This window comes from Diplotaxodon limnothrissa, linkage group LG3 (genome assembly GCF_057381915.1).
Source record: "Diplotaxodon limnothrissa isolate DT_005_m linkage group LG3, D_limnothrissa_male_GT1.1, whole genome shotgun sequence".
Lineage (NCBI taxonomy): Eukaryota > Metazoa > Chordata > Actinopteri > Cichliformes > Cichlidae > Diplotaxodon > Diplotaxodon limnothrissa.
In genome coordinates, this window is record NC_140598.1 from 2,139,610 (window position 1) to 2,152,084 (window position 12,475).

A 12,475-nucleotide genomic window follows, 5' to 3' on the forward strand; every position below is an offset into this window, starting at 1 on the left:
GGGCGAGGGAATGAGGCCTGAGATGTGGAGTGGAGCTGAGCAGGGAACAGTCACACTGAAGAGAGAAGATAGAGTTAGGGAGGTAGTGGAGGCAGCTCTGAAGTGGCCAGTTGTAAGAGCAGCAATTCTTACTTGCAGTTAGGGACCTGGAGTGTTTGAGAGGGGGGGTGATGAGAATCCAGGGGAGGCTGAGTGGCATGGAAAGGCTGGCCTGAGATCCGGGGCTTCAGATGGAGTGTGATGGCAGGAGGGCAGGCAGGTGAGGCACAGAGAGATTTTCAGAATGATTGCTTGGTATCCTGAGTCCGGAGGTGGAGCGTGAGCCAAGGTGAATACAGCAACTGCAGCACAAGAGAGTCGTGTTAACAAGATAGATCACAGCAAGAACTTGAAGTATAAGGCCTGTTACCAACATGTGTTGATGACGAACTGGCAGTGAATGAACATCAACGTGTGGTTTAAATCCCTCTGGCTTGATTGCCTGCAATAGGCTCCAGGTGTGCAGGAGCTGGAGTTGGCCCTGCCCAGGGGCGGATCCCAGGTAAGTTCAGGAGCCTTATGGAAATTCCAGCCACCCACTGCAGACCATGACAAGGCTACTGACAGGAAATTGAAAGAGAGAGCAGTGTGGTTCATCTGACAGAGAAACATGTTACATTGGACAAATATCACTGCTGGTTGTGAAAATTCGTCAGTAACCGAACAACATGTCACAGATTAAGTGATTGTGCAGGTGTGTGCTGTAAAAATAGTTTTGTTTTCAGTTCTATCAGACATGTGCTGTAAAAGAAACCAGAAGAAAAACTGTGGAAAAGAGACACAATACAAAAGTATTTGTGATTATTTGTGACAATAGAAAATGTTATTGAAGGAAAATAACATTCTCATTTTTAAATACAACCTGACAAATTGTCATGTCTGTGTGTAGGCAGGCAGGAGGAGAGGACCCAAAATGCAGGACTCAAGGAAGCGGAAGAAACTCAAAATACACAGCTTTATTGCTGGGATGAAGCAGAACAGAAAAACACTAACTGTTCTGGATTCAAAAATTGGGGATGGATACAAGAGGAAAAACCACAATAACAACACTGGTCCGGTCGGGTTGAGTCAAACGATGGTTTTAATGATCACACCCGTGGGAGATGGACACTGATGCAGACAGCCTCAGATCTCAAAATGGTGGAGCATTGCTCAAACTCTTATAGCCTCTGGTGCCTCCACCTTATCATAAAAGCCTAAACATTCACATGCTTTCTCTCACACGGCGCCTAAGCTACGACCTTGGCTCCCTGTTTATCTGCTCCTGCTGAGATGGGGCAGAAAACTCCAGCATGTTCTCTTCTAATCAGACAAATAAGGCGATGACTTTCTGTGAACAGCATTTCTTATAACTCAGCAGTATAATGCATCATAAACAATATCATTCATTCACAATAAATCAGCAGTCTAATGTAATGCAAATCAGTTTAACTAATGCAATAGTTATCAGCTTCTTCTAATTCAGGAGAATAATGCAAACTAAAACTACATAATAATTCACAATCTTTAATTAGGGGTATAACATGGCATAAAATAATATTATAATCCTACACCGTCTGGGGCGTTGTCCTGAATCAGCAGAAGTGTCTAGCAGAAAGTTTGAATGGGACTGCGAGAAGCATGAGGTGTGTGTGAGCCAGCCTCGAGGGGGCGGGGTCACAGGCGGAACGAACAAGGAGTAAAATGTGTGTGTGAGAGAGAAAGAAAGGTGGGGGCGAGTGACCAGGCTGTGAGTGTGTGTGAGAGAGAAAGAAAGGTGGGGGCGAGTGACCAGCCTGTGAGTGTGTGTGAGAGAGAAAGAAAGGTGGGGGCGAGTGACCAGGCTGTGAGTGTGTGTGAGAGAGAAAGGAAGGTGGGGGCGAGTGACCAGGCTGTGAGTGTGTGTGAGAGAGAAAGGAAGGTGGGGGCGAGTGACCAGGCTGTGAGTGTGTGTGAGAGAGAAAGGAAGGTGGGGGCGAGTGACCAGCCTGTGAGTGTGTGTGAGAGAGAAAGGAAGGTGGGGGCGAGTGACCAGCCTGTGAGTGTGTGTGAGAGAGAAAGAAAGGTGGGGGCGAGTGACCAGGCTGTGAGTGTGTGTGAGAGAGAAAGAAAGGTGGGGGCGAGTGACCAGGCTGTGAGTGTGTGTGAGAGAGAAAGGAAGGTGGGGGCGAGTGACCAGGCTGTGAGTGTGTGTGAATTCCTGGATGACAAAAGAGGGAGAAAAGTAGGTCAGTTGATGTTCTGTGAAATAATAATAGTCAAGAAATCAAAGTGATCAAATAGGAGAAAGTGAACTAAAGTAAATAAAGAAAACAAAAACAGTGGATTAGTGTTAAGGTAATGAAAATAAATTGCTAAAATTAACAGTGACATTTAAAGGTGATCAAGTATTCAAGGATGAATGGAGGATTTGATGGCTGACTGTTGACTGAGCTGTTGGGTGAAAGGACAAAGATTTGTGTTCGCGGTTAAGAGCAAATAAAAATTCACATTTTGGGGGTTTAAAGTCAGTAGAGTTCAAAACAAAATAAGCAGAGATGTGTTGCTTTAGGAGTGATGAAAACATATGCAGTCACAGTGAATAATGAAAGTCTCTCAGTCTGTCGTTTACAGGTGGGGAACGGACCTGGATCAATTCTCCACGGGCAGCAGTCGGAAGAAAAGGTTAAGATCATTAGAAAGAAAAAATAGAAACACTCAGCCAGAATTTTGGCTGAATTGTTTTGCAGCTCCCCGTCCTCATCCTGAACGAGCAAGCTCCAAGGAAGCTGATCTCTCCCTGAAGACACCGAGTGCAGTTCCAGAAGCACGAGCATCAACAGTGGACAGGAGGCCAAGAGACAATCTGAGCAGAGAGGTCCAGCAGCGCTGTGGGCAAACATACACTGACATTAGACACAGACTTTCAAAGTAAAACAGGAAACATGGGGATTAGACGTGAGCTGAACTGAACATAACCACGCAGACATGACGCATGACAGGTAGACGCACGGACCAGGGAGACTGAATACAGGAGGAGATGACATAAACAACTAAGAAACAAAGGACTAAACAGCAACCTCAGAATGAACTAGCTGAACTAAACTAGGACACAGATGAATACCAAAATATATAAACACTCAAACACTGGGTCACAGACCCCGCCCATGACGGGTACTCTCTACGTGATCTTTTGACTTTCAAGTACAAATCTACCTCAATACATTTTAGGAATTAATAATTAGTTTTAAAATGTTAAGCATTTTAAGCTAATAGGACTAAAAGCTTTAAAATACACCCAAACTCTTGTAATAGCCAAAACTACTGTGTTTTGAATTGGATATTAAAAGAAAATGTGTTAGAAATAAGCAATTACACTTGTAAAAACACAAGACAGACAACATAAATTTATTGAGTATTTTTAGCTTGCATTACAAAATGTCTTAACATTTGCACTTTTTCAGAGAACCAAAAAACTTGCAAGGGGATAGAGCTGAGATCCTCTATGACAAATGGAGTTCAGTAATAAATGACAAATTAAATTTCCTTGTGTGCATGTTCATAAAAGAAAAGAAATCTCTGGCAAGCCCAAAGAGATAAATTCAACAGTTTTATTGGAGAAAATGTCAGAAATGTCAAGTTTAGGCACAAGTTTACAATATTAGAAATAAAGAATTTCACAACATGTTTTAACAGTGTTCTGATTTGATTAACACATGAGTCATTTTATTAAACAAAGAAAGAAAGAAAAGGAAAAGAAAAAACCCTCAGATAAAATCCTGCATTATCAGGGGGGGAACTGAACTTAAGTAAATAACAGTGCAGCTAATACACTGAAATATTATTGGGAACTCTTATAAAATACAATCCAAGTGCCTATTTGATAAGTATATATTAAAGACTATATTAAAGCGTAATATTAAAGGGTAATATTAAAGGCCGGCTTTAAGGGTTTATATATATATAAAGTATACTGTGCTTTAGGTCATTACATTTCCTGGCGAAATGAAACTGTGATAAACAGGAGCTTTAGTGCAGACTTTTCACAGAATGTAGCTCATGTTTGTGCTGCTAGATGATGACCTGAAGGTCGTCTCCTGTTGTGTCCGTGAGGAGTGGGGGTGCAGAGTATATCACTCTCATCCTGTCAGTAATGCAGTAGATCTGCAGAAGGCTTTCACGCTGTGCACATCTCCCTTCCTGAAGGTGTTACTGAAGAAGATTGTATTGAATAAAGTGATTGCATATGTTTTGATTACACTGAGTTTGCGTCTTCTCTGAAAAGCCTGAGGACAAAGGAATTGGGGTCGATAATTGGTGCCTGTGACCCGGATCCAAAATGGCTGAGAGACACGAATTAGATCGTAATCATGGGGTCGTGAAACGAGGCGAACAGAGGACAGGTCTAACAGAATCTTAAAGGTAAGCACCACCTGTTGCATCCAAGTGTGCATGTTGGATGAACCCTAAATCATCTGTTCGCTAATTTAAACGGCAGTCGTGCAAAATTCTTCCAGTGTCTGGGCACTAGAGCAGGAGACTTTTGTTAAGAACTGCAGGTTGATGTCTAACGGGACAAATTTTGACCTGGGGTTGGTTCCCCCACCGATGGCTGGACGCAGCGGCGGACCAGCAGCGTCTGGGGTCCTAGGCTGGTAACCTGAGAATTGAGGGCCCCCAAACCACCCTAGAATAGCACAGAGCAAGAGACGTTCATTAAGAACTACAGCTTGATGTCTGGCATTCTAGTATTGTTTTGTTACACAGCAAAATCTCCAGTGTTAAATTAACACTAGAGAGTGTCTATATGGGGCCACACCTCTGAGTGTTAAATACAACACTGTTGAGTGTTAAAGTAACACTTTTGACAGTGTTATATGTTTAAAAGTAACCTAGTCAGTCTTGAAGATTAACAATGACTAACACTGAGCAGTGCAGATTTTCTAACACTGGAATATTTCTAACATTTTGAGTTATTTTCATTTCGCCATTTGTTGATTCACTTAAAGAGCGAGTAACGTAATATTGGTCAAGTGATCAGTTTGATATCAATCTTTCGTGATGCACCGTCATATTTACATTATTTGTACGGTACGAATGATTTGCTTTGGTACCTGCTCAAACTTCAGCTCTCCTTAGTATGGCTGGCTCCGTTTCTCCAACAGCGCACTCACAGGCAGCAGCTGCCCCGCCCCCTCGCTCAGTCGCTTAGTGCCTGAGCTCGGATCATACCAATCTCTCTGTCTTCTGATTTCAAAATTCAATGTGATTCCATTCTGTCATTTCATTCTAATAATATATCATAATAAATCGATGATTAAGCAGCAGAGTTAGTTTCTTTGTGTGTTTTAATTGCCATTATCTCATACTGACAGCAGAAAAGTCATGTCACAGTTGTGTTTCCAGAACAGAGATCAAACCCGACACATGCTGGGAGTTAGGCCCGATTTAAAATTCTGTGCTGAATCGTTGTAGAGTCAATGATGTCGACGACAGTGTTGGGAATAACGCGTTATTAAGTAACGCGTTACAGTAACTACGTTATTATTGTGGTAACGAGCATGGTAACTAGTTATTATGCCAAAACCAGGAACGCGTTAGTCGGGGGGGATTCACGCACAGTCGTAAATTCCCACAGTGTGCACTATGTGCTTCGAATATTGTGTGTACTTTTTGTTTTATGCAGTTGTCAGCCAGGCATCTAACTATGAAAAAATTACACTCCAAAAGACCCCGGGCTTCTGACAAAACAACCCGGGCTTAAGCCCAGTAAGCCACCCCCACGCTCCGCCCCTGTTTTTGAGGATATAGTAACAGATCCCTCAACCAGGGTACTAACCATCAAATATGAAACAGGTTTGTTTGAGTGATTTGTGTTTCATTGGATGTCTTTTTTTTTAGTGTCATTATTACATTGTTTAATCAAAGAGTGTATAAAATGAGTCTATGGAGGGACCATGTTAACTGATTTGTTTTGCTCCTATTTTTAAGGTCTGGAAACATCTGTTGCAGAAGTGTCTCCTGAGCGGTTCCAGTTATCATGGCCACATTCATCAGATTCACAGGATACGGTCATCCTTTCAGACAGCCCTTTGAGGAAACGTCAGAAGCTGGATGCAGAAGCTAAGCAAGTAGGAGCTAACAGATTTCCACATTCTTCTAATAGTGTCTTTTTTGTTTGTAATTTAAGTGTTCTGAACTGTAGTGGTTATATCAACATGTAGAATGTTTTTATTGTGTTTTCCAGTGGAATCCATTCTCACAAGCAAACCTGGTGGAGAACGTATAATAAATGAGTACAATCGGACCAAGTCCCTGGTGGATGAAACCAGAAGAAAAATGGTCAACATACTGGTAGCTGACATGACAGAAAAAAATGGGTAATTTATTTCTGGCCCTGTGATTTTTTTTAACTATCATTTTCAAATTATTTTAAATCTCTATTAATTCCAGGGAAGCTGACTAGTTCTTTTCCTTTTGATCTTGCAGGACATCACCACCACGGCAGGTAAAAGAAAGGTATGCCAGAGGAATTGTAACCTTTTTCCCTTACCTCAGTGACCCGTACTCCAAAAATGGCTATGTGAGTAGCTAACAGCAATAACTGATACAACTAAAATCAAAATTTTAAATCCTGCCAAAATGTATGTCCTTATCAACTGTTCATGGTTACATAACTTACTGATAATTAATAAACAAAATGTCTGTATATGTCACTCTCCAAGGAACATTATTATGATGTCGAGAGTGGCACTGGGTACTTGGCCTGGAGGATTAAAACCATACAGAGATGCACTGCTAAAGAGAGGCGATTAACATCTGGAGGTAACATTCCTAATTCAGTGGAAACATATAATACAGTTCCAAATTGTGGTTCTGTATTAATAATGGTTATCAAATGTTATTATTAGTTTTGATAAAGTTGTATTTCATATTGTGTAGCACCAGGAGATGGATCATCGGGTGAAGACCAGTGTGGTGGACCAACTGCCAGACGAGAGTTGCAGTTTGTTACAGAGAAGATGCTGAGTGAGGATGAGTGCAAGGAAGCAATCTCTCTGATGAAACATTCAGCTGATGAAGACACAGTCAAGAAGAAGATGAAGTTGACATTTGTTTATCGACACAACATGGTCCTTGACCCCCTGCTGTCAAGCAACATACTGTCTGTGTTTCCACGTTTCAAAGATATCAAAGGCTTGGTGAATATTTTTCATTACGTTGACAATGTAAACACATTTTATTTTTTGCAGAGAGCAGATATAATTCTCTGTTCTCTATCCCTGTTACAGATCGAACAGGATTTTGTACTGATGTTTGGTGAGGATGTATCAGGCAGGTTGCTGGAGAGGTGGCCAACAACATTCAAAAGAAAGATTATCCAACAAGGCAGGAAGCTTCCTTCTACCAGTGACCTGGAAGAACTCTTGCTGGCAGCTGACTCTCCTGAGGATGCCACTGAAGTTAATGCTGACATTGGTGAGCTGTTATTTCTTTAATTAGAACATTCACAGGATATATAATGTTTGTCACAGAACAGCTGTCCTTTTGTATTTTGGGTCTACTCAAACATTTTGTCAGTGCAGATGCATTGAAATTTGTTATTGATGAGGATGATTCAACTTTATTAAAAACAAATATATTTTTTCAGGCTGAGACGGTGACCTCTCAGCGATTCTATTGCTATTACATCTGATTCCACCATCTGGTCAGGGTCGGAAGAGACCAGGAAAGGTGTCAGCTTCTCAAGCAGAAAGGCATCTTGTGGTCTTCAAGAAGGTTTGTTTCTTTTCTGTTTTTATGGTATGAATTACCAGTTTAAGAAACACTTGATTCTTATTGCCTGTCTGTATTTGTCTTTTCAGACTGGAACAAATATCCAAGAGCACCTTGATGCCATCACTACCAGCACTCAACCCTACCTCCTGGCTGTTGGGGTGAAAAAGCATGACATCCACCAGTTCTTCATTATTCTTGACAAGAATGCCATACCATGCAAGTCTACCTCTTCACTTGGTGCTTTTGATGAACTGTTTAAAGCACATTTTGTGTTTGGCACATCTTACAACACCATGCTTCACAACATGTACACGTTCATCCAAACCACAGTGTACAATATAGATGTTGGCAAAATCAAAGAAAGTCCCAGAGTTGCTGAAATAAGGACAAGGTTGCTTCGTTAGGGCTTGAAGGTTAATTCTCCATCATGAAGTGTTTTGTCTGTCAGGCTGAGTTTACTGGTTCAAACATGCTTGTTAGGCATTTACGGTTAGTCCATGGTTACTTACCTGGAAGAAATCTTCGCCTTAAATGTGCCCAGCGTGACTGTGGCTGTGTGTTTGGCACTTTTGCAAGTTTTAGAAAACATTTAAATACCAAACACCTTAACTATTTCGACCAACAGGCTGACACTGATGTTAATTTACAGCCTGATGTGGCAGTTAAAGAAGTTAGCACTACAAGGGAGGTGGTGTCAACTAATGTAGAAGAAACACCCACAACATCTGAAATGTTGAAAAGTTCAAATAAGAGCACTTTGGATATGTGTGCTTCTACTGTTGCACAGCTCAGGGCAGCTGGATTAAGCCAATCTACTGTGAATAGTTTTGTCTCCTCAATGGAGGAAGTGTTTTTTGAGATTCATACTCAGGCTAAAGATGCAGCTTTACAGAGCGTACCTTCACAGGACACTTCAAGTAAAAAGAAATTAGAGCAGTCATTCAAAAACTTTGAAAACCCATTCACACTGTTAAATTCAGAAGCTAAACGAAATAGGCACTTTAAACAAAAATGGGCAACTGTTGAACCTGTTGAAATGGTGCTTGGCACAAGATTTGACAGTAGAAGAAACAAGATCACAGGGACTTTTGATCAAGTCATTGTAACCGATAGGTTTGCATATGTTCCTATTTTGGAAACACTGAAAACTATCTTTCAAAACCACCATGTTGTCGACATGTTCAAGTCGAGGAATATGTCCAGAGAAGGTGTGTATGCAGACTTAATCGATGCTGCCTATGTTAAAAGATGTCCCCTATTTTCTGCAGAAAAAGATGCCTTACAAATTCAACTGTTTTATGATGACTTTGAAACTGCAAATCCCCTGGGCTCTAAAAAGGGTGTACATAAATTAGGTGCAATATACTTTACACTAAGGAATTTTCCTCCAATCTTTAATTCGTTGTTGGTCAATATTCTTTTGTGTGCTCTTTTTCATGCACAAGACTCAAAGCGTTATGGCTTTAATTCAATCCTTGAGCCACTTGTCAATGATCTGAAAGTTCTTGAGACAGAGGGACTGAAACTTCCCATGTTTAAACACTTGGTTCATGGCACTGTAATCCAGGTCACTGGGGACAATCTTGGCTTGCATAGTCTGTTTGGGTTCGTGGAGTCATTTGCAGCTCGATATTGTTGTCGTTTTTGTCTGCTTGAGAAGGATTGTTTTCAAAGTGTGTTCTGTGAAGATGATTCTGGTGTTGCACTAAGAACTCTTGATATGCATAAGCAGCACTGTGAAAGTGTACAAAGAGATCCTACGCTACCTCATGTATGTGGTGTGAAACGCACTTGTCTCTTGAATTCACTTAAATATTTCAACACAGCCAACAATTTTTCTGTAGATATCATGCATGACATTTTGGAGGGAGTTGCTCAGTTAGAGGTGAAACTTGTGCTGCAGTACATTCAGGAGAACTTCCTAAGTGCTGAACAACTTGCTGGTAGAATACATGCCTTTGACTATGGCTTCAATCAGCAGCGAAATCGCCCACCAAGGGTAAAGTTGTTTGACGGCAGTAATGATTTAGGACTAAATGCAATTCAATCTTGGTGCTTATTGCATAATGTACCTTTGATGTTTGGTGATTTGGTACAGGTGGGTGATAGCTACTGGCATCTTCTACTTCTGCTTCTACAAATTGTCAATATTGTGTTTTCACCAGTGCTGTCAGAAGGTATGACCATCTACCTCAAACATTTAATTATTGATCATCATCAGCTCTTTAAGCAGTTATTTCCTACACTCAGTCTCCTACCAAAGCATCACTTCATGATACATTACCCTCGCAGTATACGAAATATTGGCCCAATTCTGCACATGTGGTGCATGCGTTACGAAGCCAAACACAACTTCTTTAAGAAGCAATTAAAAAGCTTTAAAAACATTACAATGACATTGGCCAAGAAACACCAAAGTTGTATGGCCATGTATTGGGAGTCTTTTAGCCTCGAAAGATTAGCTTTAGGACCAGGAAAGATGGTGACACTTGGAGAGCTGCAAGAAGGTCCAGAAATTGCTTTAAAATTTGGAGCTGCGTTGTCCACCAGTGTTTTATCAGCTAAGTGGATAAAACATCATGGTACAGAGTACCGCCCTGACTTTATCATCTGTACAGAGGTAGTGTCTGAGATTCCAGTGTTTTATAAGATCAAAAGTATTGTTGTGAAAGATGACATTGCATTGCTCTGTGGAAAACTGATGGAAACCCTGTGTTTTGATGACCATTATCATGCATTTAAGGTCAGAATGCACCCCAATATGGTGCTGAAGGTGTTGAACATAAAAGAGCTGTATTACTTCAAACCATTTGATCTTCAAATGAAGTATGGCACTTCTGATTCCTCCCTGTATGTGGTTCCATATTGTCATTTTATGCCGAACTAAATTCATTGTTTTAAAGTGTTTTATGACTGTTTTTGTGTGTGTAGTGTTTTATGTACACCACATGAGATGTTTTAATATTTTGAGCCTGACATCAAAATAAAGCCGTTAAACCTATTATCTAGTTGTGGTTTTTACTTGTTTTATATTTTAAAGCATTATTAGAAACCAGGTTTTCATGCTGGAAGAGGAAGAGTTTTAGTAACACTACTTGGTGTAAAATTAATTTAAAATTTTACTCTATGAGAGCTAATTTTTCACAAGAAAAAGTGTATGAATAACACAGTATAGAGTAACATCAACTCTCATCAGAGTTATTTGAACCCCCAGTGTTAACTTGAAATAACTCAATTCAGTGTTAAAAATCAGTGGAATTTTACTCAAATAGAGTTAATTTATCACTATGATAGAGTAAATAATATGACACTACTAGTAGTGTTGGGTTCATTTAACACTCTGCGGTGTTACTCAGTGTTAAATTTTACTCTATTTAGAGTTAATTTTACTCTAAAATTTTAACACTATAGAAAGAGTTGATTTAACACCAATTCCGAATGGGACCAAATAGACTCGGACCAGTGTTAAATTTAACTCTTTAAGTGTTATTTTAACACTCCGAATTTTACTGTGTAGGCTCGTTATTCGTTACTTCGTGTGTTGCGTTCGACTTACCTCGAAAATCGGAACACGGACCTGGGAATGATGTCACATGCGAGTAAACAGCGTTCTGGTTAGCAGATGTGTAAAATTGCTTGGTGGTGGCTGTGGCAGAGCTTCCACAGATTTAGTAACATTAGCAAGTGGTGGAGGCTGGCCTTTTTACCGTCCCGTACAAACAGAATCGTCTCGTATTCAGAGAAAATATTATAATATTGAGCTGAAAAGGAACAGTTTGTCCCGGACTTTCGCTATAATGAAAAAAAGACACAAAGCTGGAGTTATTCTGCGTTTACGCTGCACAGCTGCCTCTCCTCCTCTCATTCTCTCCTCCTTCTCCTGTTGCTACTTCAATCATGAAACTTATCAATGATCAGCTGATCGGCTCTCTTGTTTATTTATCGCCCACTTTGCGCCAGAAAGAGGAAACCAGCAGATGTCGCGCTAAACAACAGCAGCACGTTTAAGCTTGATCAGCTGTTGTTAGAATTAGAATTTATTTAATATTAATTTCTAGTATCAGCTGATGTTTGCTGGAGCCACAGCTGTAAAGCTGCTGGTCATGATGTCGGTTTGGATATGTGGTGAGAGGGAAACATGAAGATGAAACCAGGAGATGTCCTTACTGAATCATCAGAGCTGAACAGGTGATGGAGAAACAGGTTTACCTTTTAGGTGACATGGATGAGTTGAAGTTATGAACTGTTTCTGAGAGACAAATAACACCAGGATCTGTTAGATTTGTATTGTTGATTGTCATTCATGCTTAGAAATATCTACTCATATATGCTTAGAGTTTTATAATCAATGTCATGTTGGTAGAGGGTTGATCCTTAGTTGTCTGCAAAGACTTTGTGTGCATTCCAGAGTGTTCTGGCATTCACACTCACATCCTGGGAGCATGGGAGAGGTCGTACCTGCTCTTATTGTTTTATGGTAGGATAAACGTAGCTGTGTCAGCTTTGGGCTAAGAGCCTTATGTTTAGATGGACCGCTAGACTCCTGGCACCAGCTTTGGGGAGTCTTCACAGGGTCACATCTTGACCCCACACACACACACACACACTAGTTACTTCTATCAAAGGTTGTGTGTGTGTGTGTGTGTGTGTGTGTGTGTGTGTGTGTGTGTGTGTGTGTGTGTGTGTGTGTGTGTGTGTG

At 40.7% G+C, this 12,475-nt stretch overlaps 2 protein-coding genes across 3 annotated transcripts in view; one reads left to right on the top strand and one right to left on the bottom strand.

The window, feature by feature from the left end:
- LOC146634253 (NACHT, LRR and PYD domains-containing protein 3-like) overlaps nucleotides 1-12,475 on the bottom strand; it is a 675,133-nt gene that overhangs the window by 601,221 nt on the left and 61,437 nt on the right. The gene's annotated exons all lie outside the window — the stretch shown is intronic.
- On the top strand, nucleotides 2,605-8,180 carry LOC146634270 (uncharacterized). The gene is made up of 8 exons (XM_085376187.1): nucleotides 2,605-2,620; nucleotides 6,245-6,377; nucleotides 6,487-6,580; nucleotides 6,723-6,822; nucleotides 6,967-7,199; nucleotides 7,290-7,476; nucleotides 7,655-7,776; nucleotides 7,863-8,180. The coding sequence occupies exons 2-8, from the start codon at nucleotides 6,337-6,339 to the stop codon at nucleotides 8,178-8,180; spliced, it is 1,095 nt and encodes a 364-aa protein (XP_085232313.1). The 5' UTR covers nucleotides 2,605-2,620; nucleotides 6,245-6,336.